This window comes from Taeniopygia guttata, chromosome 25, assembly GCF_048771995.1.
Source record: "Taeniopygia guttata chromosome 25, bTaeGut7.mat, whole genome shotgun sequence".
NCBI lineage: Eukaryota > Metazoa > Chordata > Aves > Passeriformes > Estrildidae > Taeniopygia > Taeniopygia guttata.
Window position 1 is genome coordinate 5,776,525 of NC_133050.1, and position 20,732 is coordinate 5,797,256.

The 20,732-nt window shown below is 62.7% G+C and overlaps 1 protein-coding gene across 4 annotated transcripts; it reads right to left on the reverse strand.

Annotated features, from left to right (window-relative positions):
- Positions 1-1,321: 1,321 nt before the first annotated feature.
- BCAN (brevican) lies at positions 1,322-17,711 on the reverse strand. 4 transcript variants are annotated; one of them, XM_030291487.4, is made up of 15 exons: positions 17,427-17,711; positions 12,278-12,379; positions 11,806-12,198; positions 11,520-11,694; positions 11,313-11,440; positions 9,432-9,725; positions 8,099-8,362; positions 7,440-7,559; positions 6,852-7,268; positions 4,816-4,923; positions 4,524-4,682; positions 3,155-3,237; positions 2,816-2,960; positions 1,850-2,032; positions 1,322-1,769 (listed from the first exon to the last, which is right to left on the reverse strand). In XM_030291487.4, the coding sequence occupies exons 2-15, from the start codon at positions 12,369-12,371 to the stop codon at positions 1,744-1,746; spliced, it is 2,589 nt and encodes an 862-aa protein (XP_030147347.4). In that variant the 5' UTR covers positions 12,372-12,379; positions 17,427-17,711; the 3' UTR covers positions 1,322-1,743. The 4 variants fall into 4 exon arrangements, with proteins under 4 accessions (XP_030147347.4, XP_032608716.3, XP_041577100.2 ...); XM_032752825.3 differs by lacking the exon at positions 8,099-8,362; XM_041721166.2 differs by having other exon boundaries at positions 6,852-7,559.
- Between the last annotated feature and the right edge of the window lie 3,021 nt (positions 17,712-20,732).

Consider the following 20,732-nt stretch of genomic DNA (forward strand, 5'->3'; position numbering starts at 1 on the left):
GGGGTATTTTGGGTGGTGTCTCTGTGTTTCTGATGCTCCTGGGGGTGTCCCTGTGCCCAGTGCTGCTGGGTGTGGGACACTTTGGGTGGTGTTTCCCTGTTTCTGATGCTCCTGGGGGTGTCCCTGTGCCCGTGCTGCTGGGTGTGGGACACTTTGGGTGGTTTCTCCCTGGTTTTGGCATTCCTGGGGGTGTCTCTGTGCCCAGTGCTGCTGGGTGTGGGACACTTTGGGTGGTATCTCCGTGTTTCTGATGCTCCTGGGGGTGTCTCTGTGCCCAGTGCTGCTGGGTGTGGGACATTTTGGGTGGTGTCTCCCTGTTTCTGATGCTCCTGGGGGTGTCCCTGTGCCCAGTGCTGCTGGGTGTGGGACACTTTGGGTGGTGTCTCCGTGTTTCTGATGCTCTGGATGGTGTCTCCCCGTTTCTGATGCTCCTGGGGTGTCTCTGTGCCCAGTGCTGCTGGGTGTGGGACATTTTGGGTGGTTTCTCCCTGTTTTTGGCGTTCCTGGGGTGTCTCTGTGCCCAGTGCTGCTGGGTGTGGGACATTTTGGGTGGTTTCTCCCTGTTTCTGAGGCTCCTGGGGGTGTCCCTGTGCCCGTGCTGCTGGGTGTGGGACATTTGGGGTGGTGTCTCCGTGTTTCTGATGCTCTGGGTGGTGTCTCCGTGTTTCTGATGCTCTGGGTGGTGTCTCCGTGTTTCTGATGCTCTGGGTGGTGTCTCCGTGTTTCTGAGGCTCTGGGGGGTGTCTCTGTGCCCAGTGCTGCTGGGTGTGGGGCATTTTGGGTGGTGTCTCCGTGTTCCTGATGCTCCTGGGGGTGTCCCTGTGCCCAGTGCTGCTGGGTGTGGGACACTTTAGGTGGTGTCTCCCTGTTTCTGAGGCTCCTGTGGGTGTCTCTGTGCCCAGTGCTGCTGGGTGTGGGACACTTTGGGTGATGTCTCTGTGTTTCTGATGCTCTTGGTGGCATCTCCCTGTTTCTGGTGTTCCTGGGGCTGTCTCTGTGCCCGTGCTGCTGGGTGTGGGGGCATTTTGGGTGGTGTCTCCCCGATTCTGAGGCTCCTGGGGGTGTCTCTGTGCCCAGTGCTGCTGGGTGTGGGACACTTTGGGTGGTGTCTCCCTGTTTTTGGCGTTCCTGGGGGTGTCCCTGTGCCCAGTGCTGCTGGGTGTGGGACGCTTTGGGTGGTTTCTCCCTGTTTCTGGCGTTCCTGGGGGTGTCCTGTGCCCAGGCTCCCCACTGCTGCCAGTCTCTGTGCTTTGGGGCTGTGCAGCCCTGCCGGTGCCACCCCTGTGCCAGCCCCCCCCTGAATAACCAGATCACCACTCTGTGCCATCTCTTCACTGGTTTTAATACCCCCAGAAGCCCGGAGAGGGGTTTGGGCAGCACGATCCCACTCCACGCCTGCTGCAGCAGCTTCTGCCTTTCCAGGGAAGTGCAGAAGAGCCCCAGCTCTGCATGGATGTCCCCATGTCCCCACCAGGCTGAGGACAGCAGGCTGAGGGCGATGCTGGCACATTGCTGCCACCCCTGCCCGTGCTGTCCCCCTGGATTTCAGCTCTGCTGTGACTCTGGGGGCAAAACTCCATTTTGGGGCACTGTCGGCTCCTTTCAAGAGGGGTATTTAATTTTTCAGGTTTCTTTGTACAGATAGAAAACAAACGAGGGGGCAGACACCCAACAGCGAGGTTTTTGGGGTGCCAGCGCTGTCCCCATCCACACCAGCCCAGCGTTTGGGGAGCTTCTGGCTGCTCAGTTGTTGGGGGGCTGAGCCACACCTGGGGGGACACAACAAGTGCGGGGTGAAGGGAGAGCACCCCGGGGAGTTTCGGGGGGTCGGGGGGAGGCTGACACTCACCGGGACGACAGGCCAGCTGCGGGGGCTCCCAGGTACCGTCCTCCCGGCAGCGGATGAGGGGCGAGCGGCGCGGGGCGAGCCCGGCCCGGCAGCGGTAACGGGCGGTGGAGCCGATCTCGTAGCGCTGCTTCGCTTTGCCGAGGGCGCGGGCGTTGCTCAGGGTGGGAGGGGGTCCGCACTGCACTGCAGGGATGGGTGGGGGGTCGGCTGGTTGCAGTGGGGACCCCCCCAAGCCCGGAATGACACACAGGACTGGTTATCTGTTACGGCGAGCTCATGGACACCCCTTTTTCCCCCTTTCCCTGGAACCCTGTGACTCTGATCATGATAACCCCTGGATCCTCCTCCCTGCCCCAGGGAGCCAGGAGAGCCCACCCTGTCCAAAACCTATATATGTTATTTCTATGGTTTTCCCCCCTCCACGCAGCCCCCCAAATGAATCCGACTAGCTCAGAGATATGGGGCTGTGAGGGGAGGAAATAGCATGAGAGGGAAAAGGTATTCAGAAGAGGCTCCTTACCCCAGGGAAGTTGGAATAGCTCTCTTTATTCTGTGGTGTCCATGGAGAGCGGGGCAAAAGAGAAAGAGCAGGAAGTTTCAGGGGTCTATATAGGTTTGGGACAGGGTGGGCTCTCCTGGCTCCCCGCCAACCCCATTGGGGCAGGAAGGAGGATTCAGGGGTTATCTTGATCAGAGCCACAGAGGCCCTAGGAAAGGGGGGACAAAAGGGTGTCCAGGAGCTCACCATAACATATATAGACCCCTAAAACTTCCTGCTCTTCCTCTTTTGCCCCGCTCTCCATGGACACCACAGAATAAAGAGAGCTGTTCCAACTTCCCTGGGGTAAGAGCCTCTTTTGAATATTTATCCCTCTCCTGGAATTCCTCCCCTCACAGCCCCATATCTCTGAGCTGGTCAGATCCTAGAGGGGAAAACTACAGAAATGACAGTTATCTGCAGCTTACCCAGCCCCATTTTGCAGGTGTAGGACAGGTGGTAGTTGCAGGGCACGTCGCTCCACTGGCCCCCATCGTGCCACACGATGACCACGCAGTTCTCCCCGGAGAGGAAATAGCTGTCGGGCTGCCCGGGGTGCCAGTTCTCGTAGAGCTGGGGTCACAGACAGCAATAAGGTGCCATCCCCATGCCCCTTGGCACGGAGCACCCCAAATCCCGGGTCTGGGGGTGCTCAGCCAGGTGAGGCAAGCGGCTCTTCTTTAGGAGCTGGACCCCGGGCTGGGGATGGATAACGGGGTGCCAGGGGGTGCTGCCCCCTGCGAGGGCACCCAGGGCTTGGCACTTACCAAGGGGCTCCCGTCAGACCACTGGAAATCGCCCTCGATGGTGCGGTCGTTCAAACCGATCCACTGGTATTCCCTGTACTGGTCTGGGGGACACGGGGCGTGTTGGGGACAGGGACACATCCAGGTGGGGTCAGGAGGGGCTGAATGGCTGCTGGAGGCTGAGCTCGGGGAGATTTGGGATTTGGGGGGGACTGGGGGGTGCGGGTGTCCCTAGTCCTGCGGCGGGAAGGTGCTGGGAGGTTTGGGGACAAGGGGGACCCGCGAAAGGGACATCGGGGAACTCCTTTACCCCTCACCCCCGCAGAGGTGGGACAGAGCCGGCCGGGGGAGGGCGGCAGAGCCTCGGGACACGCCTGTCCCCGCCTGTCCCCGCCTGTCCCCGCCTGTCCCCGCCTGTCCCCGCCTGTCCCCGCCTGTCCCCGCCTGGCCCTGCCTGGCCCTGCCGGTTCTCACCTGTCCCTGCAGGTCCCAGCGTCTCCCCGTTCTGTCCCCACCTGTCCCAGCTTGTCCTCACCTGGTTCTGCCGGTCCCCAACTGGCCCTGCAGGTCCCCACGTGTCCCCACCTGTCCCTGCCTGTCCCTACAAGTCCCCACCTGTCTGCACCAGTCCCCACCCGGCTCTACCAGTCCCTTTTCTGGTCCAGCCAGTCCCTGCCTGTCCCTGCAGCTTCCTGTGAGGTCTCTCCCTGCCCTTCCTCCTCCACCCTCGTGTTCCTCCAGGTTTCTTTGCTCTCTGTCCCATTCCCACGGCTCTTGTCCCCTGCTCTGCCTCCCCCCATCCCTCCGAGGCTGATTTCAGGCAGGTTATGGCTTTGCTTTCACATTTCTGTGCACACCTCCAACCCTCTGCTGCTCTCTCCACCCACCACTGGGCCCTGGGATGTTTTTGGAAAAGGCTGCAAGGCCATCGAGTCCAACCATCCCCAGAGCCAAGGGCACCCCAGCCCCCAGGTGCCACACCCACAGGTCTCCTAAACTCCCCTGGGCAGTCTCTCCTCCCTCTCCATGGAGGAATTTCCCCAAAATCCAACCTAACCCTGCCCTGGTGCAACTTCTTCTGGTCCTGTCCCTTCTTCCCTGGGAGCAGAGCCCTCCTCCAAGCGACTCCACCCTCCTGTCAGGGGGTTGTAGAAGGTGAGAAGGTCCCCCCTGATCCTCCTTTTTTTGGGCTGAGCCCCCTCCAGCTCCCTCAGGTGCTCCTGGTGCTCCAGAGCCCCTTCCCCACTGTGTTCCCTTGTCTGGGCACATTGCAAGGAGTGAACCTGTCTGCTCCCATGTCTCTGCGTGACCCACCCATCCTCTGGCCCTGTGTCTGTGTGTCCATCCCGCCCGAGGGGCACAGGGGGAGGGCAGCAGCGCTGTCACCTACCATTGATGAAGTCCTGCTCCTCGGGGGTCAGGATGGTGGCCAGGTGCCCCCCGTAGTGCCTGCACTGGCTCTCTGCCTCCTCCCAGCTCCTCCGCGTGGAGAAGTGCCTGTAGCAGGATCCCTGGAAGCTGTCCCAGCCGGGGCTGCACCTCCGCAGGGCTGAGCCACACGGGGGGCAGGGGGAGAGAGGAGGGGGTCAGCACAGAGCCCAGCCCCCCAAACTCCCCCCCACCCCAATTTGTGTCTCCTGGGCTGCTGGTTCAGCGTGCCTGGGGACACCCAGGGGACTCACGTCTCTCACAGCTGCCACCTCCATAGCCGGGCAGGCACAAACAGGCGAGCTGGGCACCGTCCTCCACGCAGGTCCCTCCGTTCAGGCAGGGGTTGGGGACACAGCCACCTGCAAGGCACACGCAGCCGAGCTCAGGGACATCCTCAGAGCTGCAGCCTCGTCCCTGCAGCGTCCCAGGGCACGCAGGTCTCTGAGATGCCTCCTGGGGCCACCAGCCTGGGGCAGGTGAAGGTTTTGGGCGCAGCAGGACGTGCCTGGAGCTGCCCCACGCTGCCCTTCCAGCCCTGGGTGTGCACAGCTCGGCCAGATTGGGGGTTTGGCCTCCCCCTAGAGCACAGAGATGAGAACTGGGGGTCTTTTCTCCCCCTTCTCTCCCTCTGGCCAGGGCCAGCTGCTGCTTTCCCCTGAAGGGATGCAGCGTTTTGGGAGGGCAGCACGCCGACCGTAAAGCATTGGCACATCCCAGCATCGTGTCCTTGGCCTGGCAGCAAGGTGACTGCAGGCCTGTCCCTCTGTGTCACCTCCAGCCTGGCCAAGGCTGATAACTCAGGCAGCACTTCCCCACGAGCCCGTTGCTGTCATTAATGCAGCCAGAGCACGCCGTGTGCTCCCAGCGCATCACGAGCGTGATGAAGGGCTGCTGCCAGCACCAGCCAGGGCACACTCAAAGTCCTTGACCCACTCCCGCCTCATCATGCCCTGTTTTATGGTCCTTGGCTCTGTGGGGACGTGACAAGGGTGATCTGCCACCCTCAGCCCTCCCCAAGCAGTGTCACCTCCCCACGAGGTGCTGGTGGCTCTCAGGATGTGCAGCTCATCCCCAGCAGAGCGAGGATGAGCGATCCAGGGCCCTGATGTCACCTGGCTGGCTCTTCCTGGGCACCTCTCCTTGCCAAGGGACAGGCAGCCATCCCACGGGGTCTGTCCACCCTCCACAGAGCCTCCCCCATGCCACAGGACCGGGCTGGGCACTGCCAGCCTTGTTGGGGGGGCAGGGACCCCACAAGGTGCCCTCTGCTGCAGATTCCCTTGCAGGGAGCAGGATGGGGCAGAGGTGGCAGGGTGGGGCTGGTGGGTGACACCCACCCACGGCAGGTCGTGTTCCCTCTGCTCAGACCCCGTGTGGGGGGACTGTGGGCCCCAAGCAGGGTGGCCTGGGTGTGGGGTTCTGCACCCCAAGAGCCTCAGTGTCCCCTCAGTGTCCCCTCAGTGTCCCCCGTGTCTCCCCCTGCTCCTGCCCAGGGCAGGGTCAGTCCCGGAGGGGCACATGGAGGGTGCAAAGCAGCCCCAGCCCCCCCAGCCCTCCCAGGGCAGTGCAGGGTCAGTCCCAAAGCAGCCCCAGCCCCCCCAGCCCCCCCAGGGGTCCCTTGCACCCCTCTCCCGGGGCGGGCAGGGCCGGGATGGGGGATTAGTTGTCAGTGGGAGAGGCGCAGGGGCAGCAGGCGCAAGGACGAAGGGAAGAGCTCGATGAGATGCTTGTTCTACAAAGCTTTTAATTCCCTTTATTAGTACCACGGTTAGTCAGAGCAGGGACTGGGGCCGCCTTTACTTATCGGGCTTTTTCATGGAAACAGTCATTAAAACACTTCACAGAAGTAGAAAAGATTTAAGTGCATGCAGAGATCAGACCAATTTGTTTGACAAATATGTGCTTCTCCAGACCTGTAACCTTCCCTTACCCAGCTGAGGAGGAGAGAGAGAGACAGAGGCACGGACAGAGGGACAGACAGAGGGAAGCACAGCGTGAAGGAAAGGTGTTGGCTATCTCTAGTGCCAGACAGCAGCCAGGACGGCTGCCCCGAGGGCAAGGGTGGCACGGCAGGGCCCCGGGGCCGAGCAGGCGCCCGCCCCAACGCTGGCCCGCTCGGTGGGCAGGGCGGGCAGGGGCACGGCCGTGCTGGGGGCTGTGTCCCCCGCTGGGGACCCCGGCAGGGGCACGGCCGTGCTGGGGGCTGTGTCCCCCGCTGGGGACCCCGGCAGGAGCACCCCAGAGGTGTCAGTGCGGGGAGAGCTGAGGCCATCCCTGCGGGTCCCACCTGCTTCTCCAGGAACGGCTGCAATGAAACCCTCCACGGTGGCAATGGAGGGAGCAGGTTGCTCTTCTTCCTCCTCCTCCTCCTCCTCCTCCTCGGAAGCTGTGCCCGGCGGTGGCAGCGCTGCCTCCTCTGCTGCCAGGGCCGGTGCGATGCTGCTGCCGGGGAGCTCTGCGTGCCACGGTGTCACTGCGGGCACAGCCCCGCGGTGCCCCGGGGCGGTGGGCGAGGGGAGCCACGCTGCTCCCGACTGCTCCTCTCCCTCCTCCTGCGGCCGGGGGGGTGCGGGAGGCAGCGGGGACACCCCGGGTCTTTCCCCCGCGTCTCCGGAGAGTTCGGCATCCTCAGCGGCAGAAAAGGGGGTGCTCGCCCCGCCGGATTTGTGCCCGCGGTGGGGGCTCCCGCCGGCTCCTCGGCTCTCTGTCGGGGTGGCAGAAGCGGCGCCGGTTGGCGATGTCACACGGTGCCCCGGTGGCCCGGGGCTGGCAGGGTGGGCCGGCCGCCCCAAAGCGTCCCGCGGGCGGTCCGGGCGATGCGTGGGGACCACGGGGCTGGGCGGACGAGGAAAGCCCTCGGGAGGCTCCGTGTCACCTGCTGGGGCAGCGGTGGGTCCCTCTGGCTCCGTGGGATGGTCGGGGTGTCGCCCTCCGCCGGGGCTCTCCGCCGATGCGCTGCCAGGACCTGTGGCCGGCGCCGCTCCCCGCGCCTCCTCTGCAAAGGGCAAGGCAGAAAGGCGGTGAGAGGAGCAGCCCGAGCACGGGGCAGCCGCCAGCACCGCCGATCTTGCCCGCACAAAGGTGTGCGGGGAGATGGGAGCGGCCCCGAGCCCGTGTGGCACCGTCCCCGCGGAGCTGCGGGCGCTGCCGAGCCCAGCCCCGGCTTTGCTGCGGTGGGAGCCGCGCTCAGCCCCGCTCAGCTCCTCGCCTCGCGTCCCTCCAGCTGCCAAACCCTGCTGCAGCACCGGCTGGGACACGCAGATGTCCCTTTGCCCCTGCACAGCCCTACAGCAAAACACCGGAGCCCCCATGGGTGCTGCCTCTGGGGGAAGGATGGGGACAGCCAGGGTGACCCAGGCACCCTCAGGGACCTCTGAGCTCTCCTGGGCTGCTCTCTGTGTCCCAGCTGCTCGGCCCTACCAGCGTGGGACAGTCCCCCACTGTCCCCATCCTCCTGGGCATCCCCAGCTGATGGGACACCTGCCTGGGGGCTGGCCGGGGCTCTGGGGAAAGGGGAGGCAGAGGTGGGGCGACCTGAGGACACGGAGGTGGCTAGTGGGGGATGCCGGGCCCCTGGCCCCAGGGCGTCTTCAGGGGACTGGCTCGGCTTTCCCACATCAGTGTCCCCAAAGAAAGGGACGGCGTAAATGGCCCCTCGCGACTCAATCTCCACGTGCGCTCTGGGCAGCTGCAGCTCCTCCAGCTTTTCTGCCACTGTGACAATCTCCTGGAGGAGATTCTCCTCGGCCTCTTGGGCTTGGTATTTTCCTGCAGCCTCAGGGAAAGAGTTTGTCCCTTCTGTGGGCAGAAAGAAAGTGGGATATTACTGCCCTGTCCTGGCTCGGCAGCGTGCAGAGATGAGCTCACCCCACAGCAGGCCTGGAGCCTCGGCACCCCAGGAGGGACCCAGCTCTGCTCAGCCTCCCCTTCCCCTTCTCGAGGGGGCAGCATGGGGGGGGATCAGCCCTGCCAGGTGCTGGCACAGCTGGCAGTGCCAACAGCACCAGCAGGAGCCGTGGTGGGGCAGATCCTGAACCTTCCCCTCCCTGTGGGGATCCCTCTCTGCACCCCCGTCCCCACCCCGGGGAGGGCAGACATGCACGGGCAGTTAGTGGGTTACAGGGCTGTGGAATCACGGCACGGGTCCATCCTGCCTAGCCCGTGCCTTTCCTTGCTGAAAGATGGGGAAACTGAGGCACAGAGATGCGCAGCACCCCCACACTGTGATCCCCCACAGCCCCGAGCACACCCACGGAGCTGTGGGGTCAGGCAGGAGGGGTGGAGGGAAAACTCTTCTCCCTTCCGTGCCCGTTCTCCTGCCAGGCCCTGTCCTGCCTCAGCGCTCACAGCAGTGCCTTGCTGCTGCCCACAGGTCTCCTTGCTGCCCAGCAGCACCCCAAACCAGCCTGGCAGGGACCCAGGGGTGCTCCCCAGGCCAGCAGCCCCGGGGGATGAACCCTCCTGGAGCCCATACGGAGTGGGGGTGCCATGCAGGACACCCCTGGTGTGCCACAGTGAAGTGGCACCAAGGACTGAGGACATGCAGGACACCCCTGCTCTGCCACAGTGTGTCACCATGCACTGCTGGAGCCCTGCAGAGCATCCCTGCTGCACCAAGGGGTGTCACCATGCACTGCTGGAGCCATGCAGCCTGCCTTACCGCGGGGGGGTCAGCATGCAGTGTCAGGACCATGCAGGTTATGCCTCCCGTGCCAGGCTCTATCGGCATGCAAGGCAGCCCTGTGCCAGCACAGCAGCTTCAGACGGTACCAACCCCAGCACAACCCCGCAGCCCACCCGGAGGTTTCCGATGCCCCCCAGCGCTGCCCTCTCGGGACCCCACCGGGCGGGGGGCGCCGCTCCTTACCTCGGAAACAATAGGCATCATATCGGCTCTGGGCATCGGGGAATCCCGTCTGGTTTCGGAAGAGGAAGATGGTTTTAACGCCGGGCAGGGCCCCTCCGCAGCGCTCCCGGGGGGTGACGATGGGGTAGCGGACGCTGCCATCCGCCAGCCAGCCGGGGCTGCAGGCGTCCAGCCCCGCGCTCCACGCCGCGTACAGCTGCCCCGGGCTGGCCAGAGCCGCACCGAGAGCCCGGCAGCGCCGCGCCGCCTCCTCCAGCGTGAACCGGCCCGGGGCCGTCTCCAGGAAGAGTTCCCCTGCCGGAGAGGGGGGAGGTGGTGGTCAGAGCTGGGGAAGGGAGAGGGAGAGGGAGCCCCGCAGCGCCGCCGCTGCCTGCGGCACCCCGGGAGATGGAGATGGAGGTGCGGGGCGGGGAGGAACGCGGGGGTGGAGGAGAGTCTCTTCGCTGCCTGTATTGCTGCCTGCATCCTTGCATCCCTGCCTGCTTCCCTGCATCCCTCCCTGCTTCCCTGCCTGCATCCCTCCTTCCCTGCCTGCATCCCTGCATCCCTGCCTGCATCCCTGCCTGCTTCCCTGACTGCATCCCTGCCTGTATCCCTCCCTGCCTGCATCCCTGCCTGCTTCCCTGCTTCCCTGCCTGCTTCCCTGCCTGCATCCCTGCATCCCTGCCTGCATCCCTGCATCCCTGCCTGCATCCCTGCCTGCATCCCTGCATCCCTGCCTGCATCCCTGCATCCCTGCCTTCATCCCCGCTTCCCTGCCTGCTTCCCTGCCTGCACCACTTCCTGCATCCCTGCCTGCTTCCCTGCCTTCCTGAGTGCTTCCCTGCCTACATCCCTGCCTGCACCACTTCCTGCATCCCTGCCTCCATCCCTGCCTTCCTGAGTGCTTCCCTGCCTTCCTGAGTGCTTCCCTGCCTGCATCCCTGCATCCCTGCCTGCATCCCTGCCTCTCTGCATCCCTGCCTGCATCCCTGCCTGCATCCCTGCCTTCCTGAGTGCTTCCCTGCCTTCCTGAGTGCATCCCTGCCTGCATCCCTCCCTGCCTGCATCCCTGCCTGCATCCCTCCTTCCCTGCCTGCATCCCTCCGTGCTTCCCTGCCTGCATCCCTGCCTGCATCCCTTCCTGCTTCCCTGACTGCATCCCTGCATCCCTGCCTGCATCCCTGCCTCTCTGCATCCCTGCCTGCTTCCCTGCCTTCCTGCCTGCATCCCTGCCTGCATCCCTGCCTGCATCCCTCCTTCCCTCCCTGCCTGCATCCCTGACTGCTTCCCTGCCTGCATCCCTGCCTCCCTGCATGCCCAGAAAGCCGCAGTGCAGGCCCTGCAGCTCTCTCTCCACCTGGCATTGATTCACAAGCAGAGCTGGGACGTTGAAGCAGCCCTGAGCGGGACTGCAGAGGAGCAGCTCCAGTGCAGGCGCGGCCCTGCTCTGAGCAACCCATGCATGGGGCATTTCTCAGGGGGCCTGCGAGTCCAGCGAGCTCCGTGGGGCTGGCACCACTGCCCCAGGGTACCACAGGTACCAACCCTGCCACCTGCCTGCCACCCAACCCACCCCACAGCAGTGCCACCGCCAGCGGGGACCCCCAAAGGTGGGAGCAGCCACCCCCACGCATGCTGCATCTCATGCAAAGCGCAGCACAGGCAAAACCCCACCCCAAACCACCCACCATGGCACGCTGCAGCTCCGGGGCACATCCCACCGAGCCCCAACCCCACCAGAGTGAGCCAGGAATGCTTTAGTGACAGCACAGCGAGTCCCACACCCGAGAGACAGGACTGCAGCTCAGCACAGCTTTTCTCTTGGGTTTACAATGGGTTACAGGGCAAGTCAGCGTGGCAGCAAAAGCAGAGGAGGGCACGAGGTGGCACCGCGGGCACCTGGGAGGTCCTCAGCGTAGCAGTACACATCGTACATGTCCTCTGGGTCCACCACGCCGTAGTTCCTCACCCCGGGGAAGCCGTTCATGTCCCCGTAGCAGGCCTCGCGGGGTGTCTGGATGGGGTACCTGCGGCAGGAAAGCGCAGGGGGGCCGTGACTCGCTGGGGAGCCCCCGGGCGCGGTGCCCGGGCAGCGGCGGTGCCCACCTGACGGTCTGGTCGGCGATCCAGCCGGCGTCACACTGCTCGTAGCCCCCCAGGTAGGCGGCGTAGAGCTGCTCGGGGGTGGCGATGCTGGCACCGATCCTGGCACAAGCCTCCTGCGCCTCGGGGAAGGTGTAGGCGTAGCGCGTGGAGCCCTCCCGGTAGTGGAACACCACCCCTGAGGGCAGACACGGCCGTGGGCATGGAGGTGGCAGCGACCCCTCACCAAACACACCCAGGGCAGCGTTGGCAGAGCCAGGAGAGGCCCCACATTGGAACCCCGAGGTACCTTTGACTCTGAGGCGGAGGATGGCGTGGCCGTCCTCGATGCCGTGCTGCACGTCGCAGCGGTAGATGCCCGAGTCGTTGGGGCGCAGCTCGGTGAGCAGCAGCGAGGCGTTGGTGTAGCGCCGGTGGAAGATGGGCAGGGAGGCGCGCAGCCGGTAATCCTCGCTCACCTTCACCCTGTCCCCACGAGCCACCAGGATCTCCGCCTCCCTGCCCTCAGAGATGAAGGTCCACTTCACCCGGGGGGTGCCCAGCACCGCCCGGCGGCCGCCCGTGCTGGCGGTGGGCTGGGGGCCGAGGTAGCTGATGAGGCAGGGGATGGTGATGTCGCCCGCCAGCACGGCGTCCAGGCCTGGCTGCCGTGGCATGGACACCTGCAGAGCCTTGAGGTCCTCTGGGCGGGAGAAGAGAGGAGCCGTGAGCAGGATTGGGGTGGGAGACCCCCCGAGACCCCCGTGGTGATGCCAAGTTACCTGTGGCATCTCCAGGGCCAAACGCCTCCGGGACCACGGAGGGGATGAACACCCAGAGCAGCAGCAGCGGCGGCGGTGGCAGCGCTGGGGCCATGCTCTGCCCTGCACGGGGAGGGAAAAGCAGCAGGTGTGATGGGAATCCATAAAAACATCAAAATGTCCCGTCCTGGCACGGGGGGAGAGGCCGAGAGATCCCCCAGATCGTGGGAAGGGAAGGGAAGGGAAGGGAAGGGAAGGGAAGGGAAGGGAAGGGAAGGGAAGGGAAGGGAAGGGAAGGGAAGGGAAGGGAAGGGAAGGGAAGGGAAGGGAAGGGAAGGGAAGGGAAGGGAAGGGAAGGGAAGGGAAGGGAAGGGAAGGGAAGGGAAGGGAAGGGAAGGGAAGGGAAGGGAAGGGAAGGGAAGGGAAGGGAAGGGAAGGGAAGGGAAGGGAAGGGAAGGGAAGGGAAGGGAAGGGAAGGGAAGGGAAGGGAAGGGAAGGGAAGGGAAGGGAAGGGAAGGGAAGGGAAGGGAAGGGAAGGGAAGGGAAGGGAAGGGAAGGGAAGGGAAGGGAAGGGAAGGGAAGGGAAGGGAAGGGAAGCTGCCCCAGTTCACAAGAGGAAGAAGACAACACGAGCTACCCGGAGCACTGGCTGGGAGCCACTGGGTGCCATCCAGCCCCTCTGACCTTCCCCGGGAAGGGTCCCCTGGGGACAGCAGAGCCCAGCCTGGCCTGGAGAGCACAGAAGGTCTCAGCCCAAGCTCTGGCTGCAGCGGGCAGGGAGGCAGTGCCAGCACCAGGGCCGTGTGCCCGTGGTGCCAGCGTGAGAAACCTCAGGGAGGGTTTGGCCAGGAGAGGGGCGCTGAGGGAGGTGAGGGAGCACACAGGGCACACGCGTGTGCTCACAGGTGTGCACACACGTGTGCTCGTGTGCCCTGCCAGGGGTGGCATGCGGAGGGCGCTGAGGGCAGGCAGCAGGGAGGGACAGCCCGGAGCACCCAGAGCCCGGGGCAGAGGGGGAGGGAAGGAGCAGGACGGCTCCTTTGCCATTCAGCTCACGCTGGAGGCTGGGAAAAGCAGGGCTGACCAAAGCACAGCCATTCTGTCCCGTTGCCGGGCACAAAGGGCACCAGGGCTGCAAGGAGAGCCCAGTGGGCAGCGCTGCCATCAGCACGGGGGGTGACAGCACATCCTGGGGGGCTCCGGGTGTCCTTGCAGCCTTGCAGCAGCCCAGAGAGGAGGCGGATGCTGGGGATGTGGGGAAATGCCCCTGCCAGAGGCTCCTGGGGCTCCTCAGCCCCGTGCCAGGGTTCCAGGGTGCCATTGCCTGGCACAGAGCAGCCTGGGACTCGGAGTGGGGTAATTTATGAGCTCTTTGTGCTGTATTGATTTCAGCAGCCACAGGAGCAGCGTGGGCACAGCGGCTGCAGGGACAGCCTGACAGGATATTGCCCTGGTCACCTAAAGGAGTGTTCCCAGAGTGTGCCCAGGGCAGCACTGCCCCGGGGAGAGGGTGTGAATCCAGCCCTGGCACCACACACGGTGCAGGCACTGCCCAGCAGCATTTACCACGGATGGGCAGCCCCTGGAGCCATGGTCATACAGCCCTGGCACTCACAGCATGGGCACACAGCCCCTGGCACCATGGATTTACATCCCTGGCACTCAAACCATGGGCACACAGCCCCTGGAGCCATGGTCATACAGCCCTGGCACTGCACACCATGGGCACACAGCCCCTGGAGCCATGGATGTACAGCCCTGGCACTCACACCATGGGTGCACAGCCCCTGGCACCACGGATGTACAGCCCTGGCACTCACACCATGGATGCAGAGCCCCTGGCACCACGGATTTACACCCCTGGCACCACGGATGTACATCCCTGGCAGCTCACACCATGGGCACCCAGGCCCTGGCAGCTCACACCATGTATTTGCAGCCCCTGGCACCACGGATGTACACCCCTGGCATCTCACACCATGGGTACACAGCCCCTGGCACCACAGATGTACATCCCTGGCAGCTCAGACCATGGGCACACAGCCCCTGGCACCACGGATTTACACCCCTGGCACCCCACATCACGGCTGTATAACCCACAGCACGTGGCACGATCCATGTATAACTCCTAACACCAACACCCCACCCCTGGCACCACCCCCCATGGGCATCAACCACCCAGTGCAGACCCCAGACATCCCCTTGCCAGCAGGAGCAGCCAAAGCTGCAGTGCCCAGGAGCTGCCCAGCGGTGCCAGGGCCGAGCCAGGAGCTTGCTGTGCTCCAGACAGATATTTTGAATGCAGCCCCACGGTTCTGGACCGAGGGACAAATCCCTCCTGCGTGCCAGCCGTGGCCAGGCTCCAGCACGGGGGCTGGTGCCACCCCCTGGGCAGCCAAGCGAGGAAGGCTTTTGTCACTGGCACCTTTCTTGCCGTCCCCAAGGCGCCGTGGTGGCGGGGACAGCAGCCCTGGTGTCCTGGGGAGGAAATCCAAGTGATAAAATTCCAGGAATTGGGCAAACTGGAGTGTCTGCTCCACTCCTGTGCCCATCTCTGAGTGTGTGCTGGCACTGGGAACGGGCTGTGGAAAGGGTTAAACCCAATTTCAGCGTGCCCACCCCAGCTCCTGGACTCCCAGCATGGCAAGAGGCTCTCAAACCTCGACTTTGGGGTTTGGCTTTGGATTTTTGCCTCGGCTATTTTTCCTGTTTTGCCTCAAATGGAAAAATCTTTCAAGCCACAAGCTCGGAGGGCAAAGCTGCGAGTGGGGCTGGGGAAGAACAGCCAAAAAACTTGAATGGGTTTGATGCAGCAGCTCGGGGGGGCTCAGCTGTCCCAGAGATCCACAGACACACGGGCACGGATGTGGCACGGCCACCTAACCTCAATTTCTGTGGGAAACCAGGTGGAAAATAGAGCTGAAATCTATTTTGGGACAGGCCAGCTCGTCCTTTCTCCCTGATTTCAGAGCTGGCTCCTTGACCGGAGCACCTGCAGGATCTGGGAGTGGATGTCCCTTTTCATCCCTTTTCATCCCTTTTCATCCCCAACAGGGTTTCCTTCTCCGCTCTCCCTGAACGTGCTGGTTGCTCCAAGGTGCCCTGGCACCCGCAGCGAGCTGGAGGAGGAGGAGGAGGAGGAGGAGGAGGAGGAGGAGGAGGAGGAGGAGGAGGGAGCAGAGCGTGGCTTTCCAGGGATGCTGAGCTGCAGAATGAGTCAGCAGCCTCCGGCACAGCCTGGCCCCGCTCCAACCCCCTCCCCACCCGCAAAGGGCTCCGGACACGCCGCGATGCTCCTGGATGCTCCGTGTCCGTCCCCACGGAGCTACAAACCCCCCCAGGATCCGTCCCCACCCCCGCGGAGGGTCCCCGAGGGGAGAGGGGCAGTGCCAGGCTCATGCCAGCTCAGGGATGCTCCTGGCAGCGGCGGCTGGCACGGCTCAGGGCCGGAAGCAGGTGGGGAGAAGGGGGGTCCCTGCAGCTGCCTCTGCCCCCCGAACGGGGAGAAAGGGGCTCCTTGTTGCTGGGGGGTCCGGGAGAGGGTCCCTGGGGAGATTCAGCCCCGCACGTGTAGCCCCGGGTAAGTGTGTCACACGCACACGTGAAAGGTTTGCACACCCACCCCCGCCTTCCCAGGCTCTGGAGGGGAAACTGAGGCACGAGGTGGGGCAGCAGTGCGGGGTGGAGGGTGGGGGTACCTGATTTCGGCACGCATCTCCCCCCTCCCAGCACTACATCGCTCCGTCTCCCAGTTTCCCCAGTCTAAAGCATTCCCTGAAATCCCTGCTCCCCCTCTCCCTGCCCTGCCTGAGCCCAGAGGCTGCAAAAAGCTCCAGGTTGGGCAGAGGGAGGATTCTCCCATCCCCCGGGCGGCCAAAAGGAAGAGCAACAGGTTTTGGGTTAGGCTGAGATTGGAGAAGTCGGCGCGACAGGAGCAGAGGTTGGGATGCTCAAGGGCAGCCCCTTCGTCCTGGGGACGAAATGCTCGGGCTGAGGTGGGGGAAGAAGGCTGCAGGAAAATTCCCTCTATCCTGGACACCCTCCCGTGGATTTGGGGTTCCCAGTGGGGCAGAGGGCTGCAGGAAAATTCCCTCATCCTGGACACCCTCCCGTGGATTTGGGGTTCACAGTGGGGCAGAAGGCTGCAGGACAATTCCCTCTATCCTGGACACCCTCCGGTGGATTTGGGGTTCCCAGTGGGGCAGAGGGCTGCAGGAAAATTCCCTCTATCCTGGACACCCTCCCGTGGATTTGGGGTTCCCAGTGGGGCCGATGGGTTGGGAAAAGCCATGAAAATCCTGAATAATTTCCCCCCGGCCCCTCCTGCCTCCCGCAGCAGGGAGAGCTGGGGGGGGACAGGGAGAGCCGGCGGTGCCCTACAAACCATCCCAAACCTTGGCCCCGACCCCAACCCCCCGGGATCGGGCAGCTTTGCCCCTAACCCAGCCCACCCCCACGGGTGGGAAGGGATGGGGGGAGGCGGATCCCTCCCTATCTCCGTGCCTCAGTTTCCCTTTGCACTCTACCCTGCCCGCAGCCTCCTTGGGACAAGGAGCAGAGACTCTGCAGGACAAACGGAACGCACCAACCCCATCCTGAATCCCTGACCCCAAAACGAGCTTTCCGCGGGACCAACTGCTGAAACAGCGCGGAAAATTCCCTTTTCTGCCCAAACAGCGCGGAAAATTCCCTTTTCTGCCCAACCTCTCGTAGCCCCGCTGCTGGAAGGGTCGGGCTGAGCTCCAGGCTGCAGCAACCGGGCACCACCAAAATCCTTTTTCCTTCCAACTTCGCAAGAGCCCCCCCAGCCCCCGCTTTCAGCCGCCCCTTTTGGATAAAAACCAGCGCGGTGCTGGTTTTTTTTGCTGCTCGGGGACAAGAACAAAGCTCCCCGAAGCGGCTCCCGCAGCCCCGGGCATCCCCCGCTGCAGGGCAGGACGATGCCCGAGGGGAAAAGCCCCGGGAAACCTCTCGGCATCCCCCGCTGCAGGGCAGGACGATGCCCCGGGAAACCTCTCGGTATCCCCCGCTGCAGGGCAGGACGATGCCCCGGGGAACCTCTCGGCATCCCCGCACCGCCTCGGCTCTCGTTTCTGCCCGTGAAAGGCGATCCCGGAATGAGAATCGCGCCCCGGCAGCGCCCCGGGGACACCGGCGGCCCCCAGCCCACCTTGCTCCGTGCGTGGCGGCGGCCCCGCACCGGGACCGGGGGGATCGGCGGCGCCGGCGGGGGCTCCCCTGGCCCCGGCTCCCGGTGTGCGGCTGAGCTGCGGCTCCTCCGGGGCAGCGGGCGGCAGCGGGTTGGCAGGAGGGCTGCGAAGGAGCTGCACCAGGCATAAGTGCAGGCGCCGAGAAAAGAGCCTTCTCTGTGTGTGTGTCCGTGTCCTCACTCTGCTTTTTGCTTTTTTTTTTTTTTCTTCTATTCTCCCTTCCCCTTTCCCTCCTCCTTTTATATTTATTCCTTCCCCTAATTAAGAAGGAAAAAAAAAAAGCTACTACCGTGTTGGCAGGCTGCTGGTCCCGCCCCGTCCCTCCCTCCTGGCAGCGGGCAGTGCCCGCACGAGAGGAGATGCTCAGGCCGGGCACAGAGGATGGGGGTGCCCCCAGCCTGCCTGGCACGGGAATGCCCTTGGGGGGCTCATGGCTGGGGTTTGGCAGCTCCAGCTGGGCACGGAGGGGGTCCCTGCTGCAGCCAGCGAGGGTTTGTCATGTAAAAGCGCTTTTACTGCGGGGCTGAGGAGGGTGGGGGAGCCCGGGGGGCTTTGGCAGCCCCCAAAGGGCCGATCTGGAGCGCAGCGCTGCCAGACGGGTCCGGGCCGTGCCTCAGTTTACCCGCCCGCAGCCGCCTCGGGGCGGGAGAATTGATGCGGCTTTAAGCTGTAATCCTGAAATACTCACACTCACACTCACACTCACACTGACACTCTGACACTGACACTGACACTGACACTGACCCTGACACTCACACTCACACTCACACTCACACCCCCACTCCCACACTCAGTCCTGCTGCACACACAGGGCTCAGACCCCAGGGCTGCCCCACCTCTTCCCCCCAAAGCCCCTCGAGGGCACCTCCTGTGCCAGGCCGGGAAATCCACACACAAAAATCTCCAAAATCTCCGTGGGAACGCTCGGCTGGGGGAGCTGTGGGGTGTGGGAATCCAGAGCGTCCCTCTGGCTGCCCTGGGACCCTGGCAGGGGTCAGAACCCCCCTGGACAGAGCCCCCAGAGACACTGGCTGTGATCTCTGGCCATGGAAAAGAGTTTTCAATCTTACAGGATCAATTACAAGCTCTGAGTGTTTGATATCAGTAATAATTAAGTGTGACACGGGTGCAAAAGTAAAATTTTAGGATTCCAGATGAGGGGTCCAAATGGGACAAGATGGAGGAAATTGGGTGTGTTGTGTCCTTTTTCTCCTTCTTCATGCCCTCCATGTTTCACTGTGGTGTTGGCATTTTTCTGTTGGTTCAGGCTGGGGACACACTGTCCAACGTAGGTGACAGATATTGGCACGTTATTGTAAATCCAGCACAGGTAGTTTGTGGTATTTAATGTTTGTAACATCCCACTGAGGGCAGAGCCCCACACGCTGCCCTGCAGGACAGAGCTGCGGCAGGGCAGCAGAACATGTTAGAGATAAACAGAATAAACAACCTTGAAACCAGCACAGATGAATTATGACTTCTTTGGCAGTGGGGCTGAAGGACAGAGACTTTTTGCAATCTCAGAATCATCAATACCTCAGATTCTGACAGAGAAGCAGGGCAGGAGCAGGGCACAGCCCCTTTAGACACCCCAGAGGATTCCCCATCCCTTCCTGCAGCTCCAGAGGTTCTGGGGTTCCCCATCAGCCCCTCCCCACCCCCCCAGCCCCACTGTGGCCAGGCTGGCAGGGCCTCAGTGCCCAGCTGTGCTTCCTCCTCCTCCTCCTCCTCCTCCAGCCCTGCTCCAAGTCACGTACCGGCCCGTGCCATGCACCCTGTGCCACCCCCGTGCCAGCTGCCACCCTGGGGCTGCGGGGCACCCTCAAATGTCACCCCCACAAAGCTCTGCCACTGCCGAATTGCTCCCTGGGCGCCCCAGAGATATCAGTTCCCAGGGGGTCCTGACCCTGAGAACCTCTCAGGGACACAATTATTTCATTCCCAAGGAGGTCTGACCCCCAGAACTCCCCAGGGGCACAGACATCTCAATCCCAGGGGGTTCTGAGCCCAGGGGTTCCCCAGAGGTCCAGACATCCCCAACCTGGGGTATCCTGAGCTCAAACATCCCCCAGGGACCCCAACATCCCCATCCTGGGGTATCCTGAACTCAAACATCCCTCGGGGACATGGACATGAACATCCTGGGGACATCCTGAGCTCAAACATCCCTTGGGACACAAAGTTGGATTGGATTGGATTGGATTGGATTGGATTGGATTGGATTGGATTGGATTGGATTGGATTGGATTGGATTGGATTGGATTGGATTGGATTGGATTGGATTGGATTGGATTGGATTGGATTGGGTTGGATTGGATTGGGTTGGATTGGGTTGGATTGGGTTGGATTGGCCATCAGGCTCACACAATCCTCACCAGAATCCAACCCAGCACTCACCCCAGCTAAACAATTCCCCAAACACATTCCACATGGGAAAAACAAGGAGCAGAAATATAAATTGTTTTCTCTTTCATTTCTCTCTGTGCTCCTATAAAAAAATCCTGAGAGGGAGAGAAACATGCTTGCCACAGAGAGGGCCTCTCCTGCTTGTCTGTGTGATGCTTTTATCCCCAATCATCTGCTCTGTTTATGCTGAATTATCCATTTTACACCTTTCAGACTCGTTCCAGCAGTGAAGACGGGGGGAAGAAGCGCAGAGTTTGTTTTCAGAGCTGCACTCCCTCCTCCACATTCCTGCTCCTGGACTGGTGTTTGTGGACAGACAGACAGCGGGACAGAGCTCTCCTTTGCTTTTCTAGTTAGTTTGAGCTAGCTGAGGCAAATAATGTGTTTTTTTCCTCGTTTTTTTGGACCTGCTCGGGACTGAGCACCCAGAAGAGCACCCAGCTCCCACCTGGGCCGTGTCATTTCCATCACCAGAGGGACTGATCAGAGCCTGAGTGAGCCCAGCTGCAGCCCAGGGCGGGGATTTTTCTGAGTTTGTCTTCTTTTGGAGCAGCAAGAAGTTTTATTGTTTAATATTGTTGAGGTTTTCTTCTTTAATAGCAGATTTTCCCACTTTTCTCCAAGGAAGTATTTTTTCCCAGACCAGCTGGAGGGAGGAGCTGATTGAATCTGCTTCCTAGAGGAATCCTTTGGGGGTTCTCTCCCAAATTTTCCCTGACCCAGGACAGGGACAAGGCCGGGGAGGAAGGAAATGCTCACTCCCAGTGCTGCCATGAGCACTGAGGGTCTTTTTGCTGCAGTTTTGGGGGTTCCTGGACACCCCAAAGAGGAGGTGGGAGCAGGCAGGCAGTGAGGAAGGC